Below are 17,813 nucleotides of genomic sequence, written 5' to 3'. Positions count from 1 at the left end.
AGTTCAAGACATTTTCGCGTGATGTTAAATTCGTGGTTCAACCTCAAAGTGCGAAAAGCGCGAAAATGAAACCACCGCAAAAGAAACCACTTTTACAGTATATCACGCTGGCTGGTAAGCAATTTCACCGCATCCAGCTGCTTGTAGCTAGCTACTAAAACTGCACCATTTTCGTGCTCTGCATGGCAAGAAACTTTACATGAGGGATATAAAAACGTATAAACGTCGGTCTAACAGCGCGGCGGAGTAAAAGCGCACACAGTAGTGACCAGTGCATGTGCATCGGCTATAGCTTTTGGTCTACAGATTGCATGGAGACGCGCACATGTACTCACATTACGTACTGGCGGTGTGCTACGCTGTGTGGAGGCTGAACACCGTACCTAAGCGACCTAAGCGACTCGACTGTTCTGGAGCTTCGCGTAAGTGCACGCCATAACCACGAGTCATGTCGTGTAACTATGTGTCTAAGACTTGTAGGCCCCACCTCGTTTAGTTCGCTGATGCTGTTACTATGCTAACAGGGTATCTTAATCGCTATTTCGCGGGTAAGCGAAAAACCAATGCTATTTTTGGATTCAGCACCACTGAATCCTCCTTCATCAGCCTGGCCAGTTTCACAGTCGGACGGACCATAGAACACAAAATGGAGCGGCGCATCTACGCTGTTTTGACCCGTTATTTTTGTGCCAAATTTAACCTTTATTGCAAAATCTGCAGTCCATGCCGCTATCAAATCCTAACAAGTTTGGTATCATATGAAACAGAAGTTTTGCTCCATACAGTTGTATCATATAAAAAAGCGCTGGTACATAACTCTGACAACAAATTGGTGTAAAAACACCCCCTTGTAATAATTTTTTATCACAGCGAACATTTTAGGCATGGCTTTGTATTCAAGATCATAGTAATGTCCACGCAAAGGTGCTCAGATCATTTATTACGGTATGTAAATTCAACGCCTATCGCAGTCACATCATGGCCCTTGCAGTGTATACTGTAAAACATGATGTATTCGTGGCATGACATTTTCGCGAATTGTGGCTGACAGCCTTTTTCGTGCCATGAAATTTTCAGGAATTGCCAATCGTGTTCAATGCATATAGTGTAGACAAGAACTTTCGCATGCGTTTTAATTTTGCAAATCTTGGCGCTCGGGAAATTCGCAAAATTAAAATGCATACGAACATTCCTCGTTTTACAGTAGATATCGTGTGCATGCAGCGCCAGATGCAGCGAGCTAGTGGTGTGTGTTTGTGTACTGTGTACATATGTATTGTGTGTGTGTACATATGTGCGTAAGCGTGTCACTAAAGTACTGTCAATATGCTTGATGCATGGTGAGCAGAAAGCTGCTGTCGCTTGTCAGATTGCCATCACATCACAATGACTCACAATGTGCATATGGATACAGTCCGCACACTTGTGCTCACAAAACACGTAGGCCTACTTGGCTAATCAGTTTGAAAATGAAAATGAGAACTACAGGTCTGTAGAATATCTACTAACTAATACTGTATACGCCATATATTTCGCGAGTCTAAATTTTGCGAATCGGGAATTCCCGACGATTTCGCGAGTGGTTAAATTCGCGATCCTGAAGTCTTGTACTGAGCGGAGAAATGTACACGCGTACGTCACGTTCACATCGGGGATCAGAGTCAATATTTTCATGTGTCTTCAATTTCGTGAAGAGCACCCGATAAGTGAAATATGCGAAAATAAAAACCTCACGAAATATTCGGTGTATACAGTATAATAGCTTACATGTGGATTGGTAAATGATCTTAGCTGTTAGTAATAAATTCAAAAGTGCACTCGATCGCAATGCTCAAATTAGTGCATCTAGCATAAACAATTTTACAATTATTCTCAAGTGTACAGTATTTTATAAGGAAATGTCACAATATGCGGTCCTGTAGCAAGTGCAGTTTGAGGACATGAACAATGTGCAATTTTTACATTTTTCCTTGACAGCTTCGAATAGATTTCAATTATGCATCAACACGGCAATTGTTTACATGCACCGATTTTACATGTATCACACATTCGCCCGGTTTCCACGCAATGTAAGTATGAAATCATTGTGAAACCCTTTGAAAATTGTTTTGTTTTCAACAGTGTTTCTGATCATGAATTGCGAAATATTTCATGTTTTGATTAAAAAAAGGTCCAGATAGCATTATGTACTGTATGTAAGCATTCATGTTTGATATTTCAAAGTGCATATTCTTCTTCACAGTAAGTTGTGAATAACACCTGTTCTATCGTCATTTTGGACATGTGAGTACATATTTTTACTTCACTCTGTTTCCCTATATTCTTTTGTCTGTTGACTTTTGTCACCAACAGAGCATAGCCGCAGCAGCTTTGTTTCTTGCTGCCAAGGTGGAGGAGCAGCCTCACAAGTTGGAGCATGTTATCAGAGTATGCCACGCCTGCCTGCACAGGGGGGAGCCCCCTCTCGACCCAAGGAGCGATGTACGTAAGACCCTTTAACCAGTGTTGACAGGCAGTTTGAAACTGTCTCCTCCACTGTATGTTGCAGGTATTTGCTTCTTCACAAAACAACCAGATCACGCAGTGTTACAGATTTTATGCTTCTTCTGAAGATGTTAGTTTTTGTTTCTGAAGGTGTGTATGGGCATCATATCCTGGATATGTCCTGGAGTTGTGTGGGAAATTTTACTTTGAGAAAATAAAGAATTAATGGTAATTCTTCCACTATCAACACAAAGGAATATAACTTGTATGGAAGCTGTTTTGAAATGTCAAACAATCCTTGTTGAAACTTCGAATTAATGTTCAAGTTCAATTTGTGTGATATACATGTAACTACCCTTTTCTTAAATCTGCATCAGGCTGCTTTAATGTTCGCTGTGTTCATATAAAATGACGCACTCATTGAGGACAAACTCATTTGTTACAAATCCGAAAATGCGGTTATGTGTCATGTTTTGAAAATATCTGCAGATTTCCCAAGGCTTACAGATTCTGCTGGAGGCTTTGTGAAAGCTTATCTCTTCATATCCTGACAGAAATGTGCAGAAACCTCCCTGATTGGGAATATTCATAATTGAGATGAATGTAAGAGAGTATCTTCTTAACAGCTCTTTTCAACCTCCTTGATTTTGATGTGTCACCATTCGCTGCCCTGTTTCTGATGGACATGGTAGAAAACAGGTCTGTGTGATTAGGTCATACATTCAATTTTAGCTCTCTGTTATTTAATGTGTATTTCTATCAATCATTTTGTTCTCATTGTAGACCTATGCTGCGCAAGCCCAGGAGTTGGTCATCAATGAGAGCATTATTCTACAAACTCTCGGTAAGTGGTTGTTGCTTTGTAAGTCAAGAAAATCAGCTTACCATGCAGAACCTAAAGAGGGATTCTGATATAAGAATGCCGTCATATTGCCTGAGTTCAGTGGATGCAACATGATCTGAAACAAATGTTGAATTTAGCATTATTCGTAGGGAGCTAAGACCAGTCATAATTATGTTGCCATTCTGCTTTGTATGAGATAGTAAGAGAACTGTACAGTGCTGCCCTCAAATAAAAGTAGGCATGTGATTTCCTTTCTGTTGAGGTTATTATACCCCCGCCAAACGAAGTTTGAAGGGGGTATATAGGAATCGGCGGACGGTCGGTCGGGCGGTCGGTCGGGCGGTCGGGCGGTCGGTCGGGCGGTCGGTCCGTTGCAAATCTTGCGTCGCGAACTACTTCCTCAGTTTTCAACCGATTCCCATAAAACTTGGCACAGATGTGTGCCTTGGGTTGTAGATGTGCAAGACATATTTTTTGACAGTACCCAAAAGTACGTTGCCATGGTAACGGCATATTATGGGCAAAAATGGGTACAAATCTTGCGTCGCGAACTACTTCCTCAGTTTTCAACCGATTCCCATAAAACTTGGCACAGATGTGTGCCTTGGGTTGTAGATGTGCAAGACGTATTTTTTGACAGTACCCAAAAGTACGTTGCCATGGTAACGGCATATTATGGGCAAAAATGGGTACAAATCTTGCGTCCCGAACTCCTCCCGCAGTTTTTGATCAATTTTTATGAAATTAGGTACAGATGTTCATCTGAATATGTTAATGTGCAAGACACATATTTCCGCAGTGGCAAAAAGTGCGTTGCCATGGTAACGGCATGTTATTGGTAAAATATAGGGCAAAATGCTTCATGGCAAAACTGCTTCATCAGTGTTCTTCCAATTCTCATGGAATTCATATTGAATGTTTGTCTTAGGATATAGGTCAGCATGACACATTTCTTGACAGTGACAAAAAGTATGTTGCCATGGTAACAGCTCACATATTATGAGCCAAAATGATGGAAAATTTTGTGTTGCAAACTACTTCCTCAGTTTTTGCCCAATTTCCATGAAACTTGGTACAGACGTGTGCCTTTGGTTGTAGATGTGCAAGACGCATTTTTCAACAGTACCCGAAAGTACGTTGCCATGGTAACGGCATATTCATGGCAGAAGATCAAGGAAAGATCTTGCGGATTTAACTACTTCCTCAGTTTTTTGACCAAAGCTTATCAAATGTTGTTTTGACCAAAGCTTATGAAATGTTGTTTGACGGGGGTATAACCAGTCGCTGTAGCGACATTTCTAGTTTTATATTGCAACAGTAAATTAAGAATTATATTGTCATATCAGATTTATTGCAGATGCAAGTGACTTTCAGACACCTGCAAAGTAGCTGTGTATTACACTTGAACAGTCCAGGCAAATCCATACAATTGTTTTCACTTTTGCTGTTAAAATATCCATAACTTGAATTCAAGATTTGCAACACATTTTTGGTTTATCACATAAATTCTTGTAATGCATTGTGAACATGTGAGGGACTCAAGAAAAATTATACCACCTTTAAAAAAGTTGCATGTTAAGCTTAACATTCTGTGTATTTTCTTCAATCTTTTGCAGGCTTCGAGGTTGGTGTGGTTCACCCACACTCACACGTTGTTAAATGCACACAGATGATCAGAGGTAAGGTATTGTTTGTTGGCACAAACCTTTTTGCAGTGCCTGCAAAAAGTAACACATTCATCCATTGATCAAATTAAAATATCATACACATGTATTATAAGGGGAGAAGAGAAATTCAAGAAGAACGAAATGTTTGGATCATATTTGTCAATGGTTCTGAGTAGCCAGGTTTTGTTGTAATCAGTCATATGTTTTCATATGAAAACTTTGAACTCTTTATAAGCACACAATGCTATTTGTGTGCATGCTGCTTTGTTGTCGAAATAGTATTCAAAACAAAGATGACAAATCTTTCCAGTGTGAAGTAATTGTGAATAAGTTGATTCTGTATGAACTCTATGCTGTATACTGCACAAGTTAAACATCAAACAGAAAGCAAAGTTCCATTTTTAAAATCATGTCAAGTGTGCTAAGCATTGTACTTCCCAAATGTAAAAACCCATACATTAACACATTTCGAATGACATTATGACTATGAGAAAAGTTGCATGTTATTGTTATATTGTCTTTGCACTGAGTGAAGTGTGGGAATGTGATTTGTTTATATTTAATAGTGAGCTGACAAGGTCTCTGGTATGAGTATTGTTCATCTTTAAGTCACAAGGATCTGCTTTAAATGTGTAGTTTTGAAATGGGAGAAATTCCAGGTGGATAGATATTATTTCAATTTTGTTTAATAGTAACATCAAAAAGATGGAATGGAAAAGTTAAGATGACACATTTATGATTACATGATAAGTTGAGAAGAAGCTCACAAGTACAGTATGTCATACTAAAGCATCTTATCTGTGTGTATCCAGTTCTCAGTTTCTCCTGCTCTGGAGTACAAGCAATTACTAGGCCCCATTTTATCAAAAGATAAAAGCAATTGTAAATTCCCTTACCACACAGGCTGCCATAGACTCATGATAGAAATCAACTTTATAATCAATTTTAACTCTTCAAAGAACAGGGTCCTGGTTTTCAAGGGTGTATGGACATACAGTTTTAATTTCCAAGGAATTGATGAATACAGTACACACGGTATACTACCCCCTGTTTTAATAATGCACATCTAACCCCAGTATTAATTGCTTGCAGCTGTAAATTCATCCTGCCTCCACTGTCTTTAACCAAGTTGGCTGAAGCTGTTATACAGAGCTTTTACCATCAGCAACTGCTATTTGTTGGAAAATTGTTCATCCAAGTGTGATAAATGTTCATATTAAATGCTGTTGACACTGAATATGACTGCCTATGTGGTAGGAGTACTGTATTCACACTTTCTGTTTTTTATTGTGCTGAAAAATCTGTCCTTGTGAAAGCATGTCTTGGTAGTGTTTGACTTGATTTTCATACCAAAATCCTTTCAGAGTGTCTCTTAAGGGACAAATGCTGCACTGCAGATTTTAATGTGCCCATTTCAGTTTTAGAAGAGGTGAAGCTGAACCTTACCAAGCTCAAGCACTAAAACTCGGCACATTAGTATCTTACATTTCAACAAACTTCCCAGAGGCTATTAATAGTTGTGTATTTGCCAACTGTAGTAGGATTCATGGTGATATTGCTTGTCAAGTCAGTAATTTTCCCATTCAGCTTCATACAAAACATTTTTCTAACTTTCCAATTCTTTTTTCTTTCAGTTCATAAAGAGAAGGCTAACTCTTGTGATGCGAAGTGAAAAAAACAGCTTCAAAACTTCGACAGATGAGAGGCCTCTTCTTTAGTGTTTGTTAGCACCGTGGCTTGGATTATTCCAAGAACACATTATTTTACTGCTCATGTTAAATTTAGAGTATGGTTGATTTTAAGAAAGTGCCGCAGCTGTTGCTGTCTAATCAGGGGTTATATGATCTGGCATATTTCTATCTAACATGGAAATTGCATAAGTTTGGCAGTAATTTGTGATGAAATTTACTCAATACCTGCCACTTCATTGTATTGTGGACGACTTTGTAGGTGGGAGTTTCTATCTCTCCCTTGTCCACGAAAGAGGGATGTATCATTCTTTCCTGTGATCATCAATCACAGAAAAATTATCTGATTGGACAAGATAATCAGAGAATGTAAAGCCTTCTTTACAAGGTGTGTATATATGCATCCTGTGATTCAGTCACATGTATATGGTGTCAGTTGGAGTGAATGTCCATGAACCAACATTGTTCCGAGAAATGTTTTGGTCAGGTATGTTAGATAGATCTAGAGTGCAATGTGTTGAAACAAAATGAGCAGTAAGGCTGAGCCAGATCAAAAATGACTTCTGCTGATTAGGCAGTGTCGATTGCAGTCACTTGTAAGAAAATGAGGGAGAGGAAAAGGATTTGTTTCTAATGGTCTCCTGTCTCCCCCTGTCTGCTCCCCTGCCTCCCCCCTCCAATCATGGGTGATGTGACGCTTCACCTCATTGTGTCACGGTGTGTGCACCGCTTCTGCTCCTCGGTCGGGCATTGCGTGTGGACGCTCGGTGCTGACACCCCATCCATGCCGCCATGGACCCCTGGCTCACATCACCCATATTTCCCGGAGCAGCCAGCAAGGACCTGTCGCAGAGCTCCTATTTCTTGGCGACCAACAGGTTGGCTGCCCCTCTTGCCTCTCTCTCACTCTCTCCTTTTCAAGTGATAAGAGAAAGTCATTTAAAGTGATTCAAAATATGTGAAAAAGGAGATCACATAATTCTCTATATAATGTATGGCCATTGCAGCATCTAAACTCTGAAGAATATAATGCTGCAGTGATCATATGTAATGTATCAGCTCTAACTGTCTCACTGTATTATAAAATTTTTTGCCAATTTGGTGCTGATTGTAATGCTCATACATTCAGCTCGGTAGAGATAGAGTTTATTGGGAAGAAACAAAACAAAATTAACATGATTTAGGATGCAGCCTAAGCTCAAGGTAATTTTCTTATGAAACATTAACCTCTCAAATGAAGGCGTAGCTCCATTGTGACTGTGATTAGTCCAAATCTTTTTAACGTGACAAAACTTGCAAAATTTTCTTTTGTTTTTTTTTCTAAATAAACATGAAATTTTCTAATCCCCCTTTGGTCATGGTGTTTCAGCCACTTAACCTGAGACTTATGATTTGTATAAGTCAGCAAATGTAGTATGTTTTAATTTTAATGAAAATGATAACAGCAAGCTCTTACAGTACATAACATTAGAGGAAAAAATGTCCATTGTTAGTCACTTTTCATGCAGTTTAGTAAAAATTCAAGAGGAAGTTGTCTTTTTTCCACTTCATTTTAAAGGGGTATTTTGTACCGACTCCCATGACCCACTGAACTTTGGCTGTATTCTCAATCATGATTGGACCAATACTGTTTCATGCCAATCTAAAATAGCATGATATGTTCCATGCAAAAATTAGGAGAACATGAAGTATGGGCACTGGATGGTGACTGCAGTGCTTGATTGTTTTAAGATATGAATCGACATTAGCTAAAGAGATCAACTTTCCAACATTATCTTTTCTAAACTTGAAATAGAGAGGTCAAGGTAAGTGATTGTAGGTGATCAAAATAAGCTAATGTGTGGTATATCTTATATGAGTGCTGTAGCTGAAAGTTGAATTCACTTTGTGCCATTTTATGAGAAAAATTGTCACCTGGTGTTTACATTCATAAAGTGTGTATAAGAGTTTGATAAAAAAATTATAACTGTATTGTGTATAACACTTTTCAGTGAGGCAAAAATACAAAGGTAAAGAGAGAATTTTATTACGCTCTTAATAATTCATACTTTCTATCTGCAGTATCTTGTTTCTTTCAGGTGCCAGGAGGTATGTGTATCCAGCGATGGAGCTAGAAAGTCATGAGAGACTTGTACACCACCTCAAATATCAACTCCCAATTTCATGATTCATGCATCGCCTAGTAACAACATGTCAGAATTTCTGGCTGCTAGTTTAACACTTAGAAAGTAGTAAATATTTGTTTCTTCAGCGAGAGCACACATTACAGGCAGCATAGGAGCTATGTCTGTAAACACCAGGTTACCAGCAGCTCATTTCACCCTGTCCAGATGTAATCTTGGTTGTCTTTCCAATGACTCCAGATGTGTGGGAAAAATCCAACACTTGGCATGTAATGAAAAATATCCTGACATCACAAGGTTGTTGTCTTGGAAATGTAATACAGAAATATTTCCCATCCCCAATGAAAAAAAAAAATGTATAGACATGATATTATTCGAATTAAAAAACAAGCTTTCTATAGCTGAAGTGTTGATCATGGATAATATATCCCCGTAGTAGCTTCCTCCCTGCAAAGGAAAGACTAACATAAACCTTGAGACATCTGGGCAGCTGGTACAAAAATTGTACAAGTGGTTGAGTAGCAGGCAAAGTGCATTCAACTTGATGCTATGAGTAGAACATTGACCACATGTGACACCATTGTAAGGTTTAAGTTTGACACTTACTCTAATGAGCAAATCCTGTTTTCTTTTGTCTCTGTCCTTTCTAGCCTTCATCTGACAACATTTTGCCTGAAGTACAAGCCGACTGTTGTTGCCTGTGTTTGCATCCATCTTGCCTGCAAGTGGACACAATGGACGGTCAGTGCCTATCCAGATTATACATGGAATTGATCGATTTCTTGAACCAGGCCCATAGAAATACTCTATGTTATGATGATGATGATGATAATGATGATGATGATTGGATCATCATCGTCATCATCATCAGTATTACCATTATAATCATTATTACCTCCGCCAAGGGAGGAAGTTATTTTTTCATTGGCATTTGTTTGTTGGTTTGTGTGCAAAATTATAAACTCAAAAAGTTGGGAATGGATTTGGATGACACTTACAGGAAAGGGGGAAATGAAAGTGAGGATGACGAAACAAGAGGCCCCTATTTTAGGAAATCGGGCTGCTTTTAGCATGCATACGTGTGGGTGGAAATCACTGATCTCCATGAAAGAACAATATTAGTGGTGGCAATGAGCTGCTTGACGGAGGTCTGTGCCTTACTCTAGTTATTATTATCCTTGTCATAGTTGTTTATTTGGCCATACAATTGCAATGTAACATACTAGATACAAGGATACATGTATGAAATGTAAGGGAGTGACACATGGGCCGGGGCTCACAAAAGTAAAATTCTTTACTATTACTTGGAGGCATATGAGCCCTCGTGTTTCACTCCATATCACATAATAAAGATGTCCATAATACCAAATTTGATTCGTCATAATTGTCAATAAAACAGAAAGTAAGGAATTGTTTAAATACATCTGTCATGTCATGGTACAGTGTAAGTACTATTATAAACAAGATTCAACTCAGTTGGTTACTGGTATATATTTTTCACGCATATGTGACTGCCCAGCTCAAAACTCACAAAAAGTAGGCCAAAATGAATTTTCACTTTTCTGCATTGTTAGAAACAGTACTCTCTAAGCTTTAGAATGATGTATGATATAACTTGTTCAAATTGGACTATTCATAAACCCATTCAAGTTAATAGTGATTGAAATAAATATAAGTTGGGAGGTTTAGTTTCTTGGAAAAGGGAGGAGAGAGGTTTTAACCCTCTTCTGACTGGGCTATTTGAGATGCAAGTTTTTAACCTGTTGAGGACGAGTCCCGAGTATACTCGGGCAGGTGTCTATGGGAAATGCGTGTTGTAGCAAAATCAGTCCATCCTCAACGGGTTATGGGGTACTGTACACATGTAAGTGCTTGGAGTTACAGTTTGTACCCTTGTAGAAGTGGCCACAGGTGACTCACTTCTACCTAATCTATAGGTCATGGGAAATGAAAGAACTTGCTAGAAGTTTGTTGCCAACAGTACTGAGTCTTTGAGTCTCATGTTATATAATTTCATTGCACAAAACTGGAAGATGGTGCTGATTGACAGGTTTCCTTTGATATGGGTGATCCCAGATTTCTGTATTATGGTATTTTTCAAAACTCAGATTCCCAAGTCCAATGATGGCAAAGGCTGGTGGGAGTATGTTGACCCAACAGTGACAGAAAATCTTCTAGATGGTAAGTTTCAATACACTTTTTGTTGAACGTATATTTGTCTGAAATTAGAAATCAAACGATTTGAAAATACAGAAGTGCAATGTGATTTCTGATGAAGACAAAAAGAAAGTATGACACAGACGTTTGTATATTACCTGAATTTTATTCATTCATCATTTCAGGTACAATTTTGTCCCATGTCAATCACTGCAGTATCTGGTATACAATAAAGTTGATTTGGGGGGGGGGGGGGGGTGTTAGAGGTCAGGGGGATATTTGTGAAGGTGTGGTTTTGTAGCATCTACACAACCATATTATTAAATATTGATTACAAATTAAAATTTCAATAATGACAATCACCCTGAATGATGTCCTTTGGCATTTAGGCATGTAGGCTTGGTTTGTTTTTGTTTGTTTGTTTGGTTGGATTTTGTTTTTGTTTTTTTTTTGGGGTAGATTTGTACGGGTATCTATCTCACAGCTCGTTGCTGCAAAAAACCACTGAATGATTTTCTTGTTACCCAGCCCAAGTATGCTACTTGAGGTGGATGCGCTGATCAGACTTTTGGCAAAATTACTTAAGGTCACAGGTCTAAAGTTCACTGCACTTTTTGTAAGATAATATTAAAGTCGATTGAAGTTAAATGACTAATGGTGTTACGATTTCAAAGGAAGATTAGAAATCACTTGACAGGTTTTGATATTAAAAGGAAAAGATGATGTCAGGGTCACTGTACCTTGTTGAAAATGTCATTTCCCAGCCATGATTTCAGCTTAGAAAGTCTCGTGGATGAATGATCTGGTTAGAAGGATAAAAAGAAAAGATCAATTACGTACCTGAAATGATGGTTTGAAGCAGAAAGGGCAAAAGTAGATGCATTCCTGGTGTCTTCTCCACTAATGACTGTTGGGCAAGTTAATAGCAATGTGTTTACCCGATTGTGTTTAATTTTCTTCCAGAACTGACAAGAGAGTTTCTCGCCATCATTGATCGCTGTCCAATGCGGCTGAAGAAGAGAATTATGGGATACAAGGTATGTCTATGGCCAAACATAGCTTGGGAAGTAAATCTTGGTGTCTGCAACATGATTGTATGCCACAAGATGCTACATAAATGCTTGCCCAATTTCCTAAGGGAAGTGAAAAATCAAAGTCAGGCAAGTGTTTTGGAACAATGAGAAAAATTGCTTGCATGAATTGGGCAAGTGAAACGTTTTGAAACCACCTTTTTTTCACTGTCTCCCCTTCATATCCACAAAGTCAACCATACTGAAGACCAAAGATGATGACTAATGATGCAATGCGCTTTAATTTCATTTCAGCAACTTTCCAACACTTGCACGAAAAAGCCCCAATGCAATGCAACACCAACAGTGTATCTAAGTTTGTTTCTCCAATGTGTTTTAGTGTCTGAAACTGTGTTTGCTGTTCATTCAAATGCTAATGTTTTATCATGCCCTTGACTTACAAGGGATTTTCTCTATAATTTTATCGTATTTTTGGACTTTCTTTTCGGCAAATGAAATTCATGTTTGGACAAGTGTTTTGCTACAATTTGAAAATCTGTTTGCCCACTCTGGCAAGTGGTTAAAAAAAAAGCTCATATTTTGAGAAGTCTGTGTCATAAACAATGAATGTGTTTTACTAAAAGCTGCTCTAAGCTCAGCTGTTAGTAAGGCAAAGTCAACAAACGTGTGAAATAGCATGGGTTTTAAAACTTCTTTTTTTTTGTTAAAATCATAATTTGAATATTAGAAGGTTTTGAGATTGAAATTACAAGTGGTTTATTTTCCCATGACACAAGACTCGATTGACTAGCCTACATGTGATATTGTCTTTTATTTGTGTCGGGCACCATGCAATGCACACTCAATTCTTTTATGTCTTTTTTTTTTCCTGGAATTCTTACCATTTTGTTTTATTTTATTTATTTATTTTTTTTATTATTATACATGAGGCAGATGTGTGATACAGCAGGTCTGAGATTCTGGGGTTTATATTGTGTGCTCTCCATAAGTGAAACCCTGGGGACCGGAGACTAAACTTTAAATATTAACTTATTCATCTTAGTGGCCACAATTTTTTACTATTTGGTCTGAAGATTTACTTCAACTTTGACCTATGTGACATTGATTTTAGTAGATTTGACTCTACTTTTTAGTGTAAATCTTGTATAAATGTCATAGATGTCCAAGTCTGTTTGTGATCCATCTATACTTTTCCCGTCACTATTAGCACTCTGGGAAAGACAACAAGAAGCCAAAGCAGGAGAACCAACCCAGTGGAGATGGCAGCCAGCAGCAGCAAGCCCAGACTGCTGGATCATCTCAAGGCTCCATAGACAGCGGGGTAGTCGCCACCTCATCGGTTGATCCTTTTGAGTACTCCTTCGATGCAAAGTCCAGCTTCGATCAGTTCTCTGACTCTGAAGATGCAAAGTTTGAGGAGTCATCACAGAAGAGTGATAAGACATCGCGGGAGCGGAGCAGTGGATCGTCTACATCAGCTGCTGGTCCACCCAAACAGGAGGTTGTTAAAGTGTCATATGAGGAGTACAAGCGTAAAGAAAAAGAACGAAAAGAGAGAGAAATGCAACTGAAAAAGCAACAAAATCCACCAGCCATGGGCCGTCCTGACAAGTCTGAAGTCAGTGGAATTATTCCTGGTAGGCCGTCACACAGAGACTCAAAACACTATCCAGATAAGTTGCCGGGTGTTCCACCTGGTGTCAGTGGGAAGGAGCGAGGATCTCAAGGCCGTGACAGATATTCCACAGGTCACGAGAGAATCCATCCACCTCATGAGAGGACTCACACTGGTCATGAAAGAATACAAGCCAGCAGTCATGACCGGCATGCTTCTGGTCATGAAAAGCTTCTCTCCAACTCTGACAAAACAATGCCGGGAAACCCCAAGGTTCATTCAGGACACACCCGTGGTCCTTCGGGGCCAGAGAGGTTACCCTCCGGTCATGAACGTGGCTCCTCAGGTCAGGAAAGGATTCCAGCAAGCCTGGGCAGGGCTCCCTCAAGCTCTGCCAAACCAACCGGCCCGCAAATAGCCCACAAAGTGAAATCTCAGGACAAGGCTCTATCATCTGTAGCCAGCATTGACCCAGCCAAAAGGGGACTTGTCGGGGACCATAGAGACAGGAGAGAGCATAGAAGGCCAGAGGCAAACCCCCCTGCACCATTAGAAATGACCGAGGAACATCCTACAACTTCTAGTGCTCGGTTGTTACAGAGCAATGTAAGTGATGCTCCAGGGACAGGGCTAAAGGAAAAGAGTTATGCCCACGCTGTCAAAGGAATCTCAGACAGGAATGAGAAAATACACAGGAGAGTCAAAGAGGAGCAACACACTCTCCGTGGTACTGACTCTAGCAAGTATGCTGACAAAATCTCAAAGCTACCCTATATCAAGAAAGAATCCATCCAAGCACCAAAGCCAGATCTTACAAGTAATGAAGGACAAATCAAGCTGGAAATATTCCAAGAGCTTTCTGCAAACTTGGAAAAAGAGCTTGAAATGGAGAGCGGGTTGACTGTCTCTGATGTTCCTCAGCTTAATTCAGTGCCTGAAACTGTCACAATACAACCTAAAACAACAGTAGATAATCCTCCATCATCAGGGAAGAGTCTGCAAGCAGAGCAGTCATCACTTGATAAGACACACTTAAGAATTAATAAGGACTTAATTGAGCATATAACCCAGGAGGAAAACCCTCATCCTCTCTCAAGGCCAGAAGATTGTCAGGATGGACCATCTTCCAAGAGGGATCACAGCGAGAGAAGAGAAGAACGTGAAAAGAGGAGGGAAGGTCACAAATCCAAGAGAGATGACAGAAAACATCACCGCTCTCACAAGCACCGCAACCATTCACCCTCATCCCGCAAGCACGCCCATGAAAATGATGTCAGTGAGGCAGGAGGTGATATGGCCCCAGCTAAGAGGCAGAGATTGGAAGAGACTGGTTCACCGCACACTGTCCTAACCACCTCCACTGGAATCAAACTGAAAATAAAGGGCCTCTCAAATTCCTTCAATAATGGCAGTGATGAGCGGAACGGCAAAGACTCAAACAAAACTCCCAATGCCAGCTGTGAGTCACCAGGCCAGGTGTCACTGAAACTGAATCTTAAGATTAATTCTCCCCATAATAGCTCACCAAGAGAATCTGGCAGAGACAAGGACCAGAGCAACCATCACCGGTCGCATCACAAACACAAATCCCGTCATCACCGCAGTCGAGATGGGCACCACAGACACTCACGGAGTCCCAACGTGTCTGGTGCTTCAGATGCGTCCCCAGCCATATCTCCAAGTAAGCGTAGAGCCCTGGATGTGCCAGAGGCGTTCAAGGCCTCCTCACAGAGCAGTCAGTCCTTGCTGGACCTCCCCATGCCACCAGACCCAGCCAGAATGTCATCTTCCCACCTCTCCTCCCCAGTCAACAAACACTCCAGGCGCAAGCGAGAGCCGCAACCCCCACTACCACGGGAAGATGTGCCTCCTCCGCCCCCTCCTCCCCCTCCACCCAGGTACTCCCCACTGTCAACAGTGAGTGAGTTGCCTCCCATGTTGTCTACCATTGATCCTCAGGGTCTCTTTAGTGATTTCCAGCCACCACTGCCCAGTGGGAACCCTACTGACTACCGCCCCCCTCCTCCTCCTCCTTTTCCTCCTTACCCTCCCTCGCAGAAAAAACCACGGCCACCTCCAATGTAGAACCCACAAAGAATAGCATGATACATAGTTATACAGGCATTATTTGCATTTTCAAAACTGTAAAATTCTTTCAAGTTATGGGAGCTACTAGAAATCTGTAAGGAACAAAGTTTCAGCTTTCATTTGATATCTTACAGTCACAGGTGTAATTTATTATGAATGAATGTTTTATTATCAGGTTGGTAAATTAACAGTGAAATGATGCAGTTTTGGGTGTAGAGGATAAAGAACAGACTTAAAGCCTCTCAGTCCCATGGTACAGTTTGTCAGTGCTTTGCTGGATTCCTGGCCTTTATTATAGCATATTTGACATTACCTACACCTGTAAGGGGATCTTACACTGAGGATACCAAGATCTGGCTTTTCCTCTCGTGTATTTGGTTTCATAATAACACGACTGTAATGTCATGCAGTCATTGGATAGGACTCCACTACCTGTGTGTATAGAGTGTCCGTATCTTAGATTATACTTTTTTTAAATGAAGTCACGGGTGATTGTTGTGCCGAATGAGAATGCCGCAGTGATACTTATCTAACGTTAAGTCATTGATCATTAGTACCTGACAGGACAGAAAGTTGCAGAGCTGACTCCTAATAGTAGAAAGCTCCTCCTCTACATTCAGCTGTGTATAGATGTGCATAGCTGGCATGCAGACGGTAACATCAATGAAGGGCATGGAGAATAGTATGCTTGCCACTTTTATTATAAAGGTGAATGCACTCTTCAGGGCTATCTAAACACACATCCAATATGCGACAAAAAATCACAGCATTTAAAATATGAAATTTTGCTTGTTGAGCATGAGCTAAAATGCCAGAATATGGCAGGGTATATCATGATGTATGTAAGGGGTCAATGTGCACAATATTTTGTAAAACAGACAATTTTGTATACCCGGTACTAAAATTTGATGTGTGATATTTATGCATTGCTACAGATTGGCAGTGGTAAAAAACTGGGTGTACCTTTGATAAGTGATTATTGAAAGTGTTTTGCAGAACTTAAAGGAGATTGTGTTTGTTTTGCATATAACACCACAAAGCTTTGTGACATACTGTATCTCAATGCATCCAACCTCTTTGCAACAAGGTTCCCTTGTAATAGTTTCTTTGCTTTCATTTCCCAAGTGTTGTGATGTGATAAGAGATTACAAGCTGTACCACCTTGTGGAACCCGGGCCCTGTTTTATGAAGAGTTATAATTGGGCCCTTAATTATTTTGCACAGGCCACCTGCCTGCTCTTTGTTTACTCCTCAAGCTTTACCCAAGTACTTTTGTTTTTGTTGTGTCTGCTTTTATTATGTCACACCACATATTGCAAAATACATGTAGTCCTTGATGCTCAGATGAATATTATTATTTCTGTCAATTTCCGCCAGTATTACTCCCCATCATTACATGTACTCTTTACCACAACAGTCAGAGAACTGTCCAAAAAACAACAACAAAACAATGAAACATCACCATAAAAAAAAAAGAACAAAGGAAAAAAGAAAGGCTTGATCAGACAGAGGTTATTGTATCTTTCACACCACCCTTATGGCCATCACAGTAGTGTTTATCTTACAGTTGGCTTGAAATGATATGTTTTTATTACATTTTTGTTTCATTCAGTTGGCCTACCTGGTGTTTATGAAGATACCAAGTGTTTTTCTCAGTGAGGGTTAGTCCTTTGTTGCTGCTGCATTTTGTGTTTTATATCAAAGACTGACTTTGAACATTGCTCTGTGATTTATGTCCAAGTGGAAAAGTTTGAGCTGATTAATTAAGAGGAAATTACACTGGAGCTGTTTTGGCTTGTTATTTATCATTTAAATGACAGTACTTAGTTTAACATGTGGAGGAAAAATGTGTTGTTGACATACTTGAAAAGAAAACCAACATGTAGTAGAGATGTATTGTATGAAAATGAATGCCTGTGCTCATATATGTTTGTGTATGTGTTATTTGAATTAGTATACAGTGTATTATGAGACAACTGTAGGCGAACCCTGTTATGTCAAACGTGCAAGATTTCCCAAGTATGCGAAGTTTTTGCCGGTAAAGCCATCTTTATTTACCTCATTTACTTCATTCATTATATTCGTGATTGACAAGAAAATTTGTGCGGGCCGAACT

The 17,813-nt window shown here is 39.7% G+C and overlaps 1 protein-coding gene across 4 annotated transcripts in view; it reads left to right on the top strand.

The window, feature by feature from the left end:
• Positions 1-17,813, top strand: part of LOC139729207 (uncharacterized) — a 22,404-nt gene extending 4,591 nt beyond the window's left edge. The window contains exons 2-10 of one of the 4 annotated variants that reach the window (XM_071640139.1): positions 1,988-2,069; positions 2,353-2,481; positions 3,268-3,328; positions 4,945-5,007; positions 7,516-7,561; positions 9,457-9,547; positions 10,915-10,987; positions 11,927-12,000; positions 13,202-17,813. In XM_071640139.1, coding sequence (XP_071496240.1) covers positions 1,988-2,069; positions 2,353-2,481; positions 3,268-3,328; positions 4,945-5,007; positions 7,516-7,561; positions 9,457-9,547; positions 10,915-10,987; positions 11,927-12,000; positions 13,202-15,694 — 3,112 coding nt within the window. In that variant the 3' untranslated portion in view covers positions 15,695-17,813. Of the gene's footprint in view, positions 1-1,987; positions 2,070-2,352; positions 2,482-3,267; positions 3,329-4,816; positions 5,008-7,515; positions 7,562-9,456; positions 9,548-10,914; positions 10,988-11,926; positions 12,001-13,201 lie in introns of those variants that run through there. The other 3 variants (XM_071640135.1, XM_071640137.1, XM_071640138.1) reach the window with 3 other exon arrangements.

This window comes from Diadema antillarum, unplaced genomic scaffold (assembly GCF_040938485.1).
Source record: "Diadema antillarum isolate AM-2024a unplaced genomic scaffold, OU_Dant_1.0 seq00000225_RagTag, whole genome shotgun sequence".
Classification (NCBI taxonomy): domain Eukaryota; kingdom Metazoa; phylum Echinodermata; class Echinoidea; order Diadematoida; family Diadematidae; genus Diadema; species Diadema antillarum.
The sequence above is the reverse complement of the archived record's forward strand: the minus strand, read 5'-3'. Positions and strand labels throughout refer to the sequence as shown.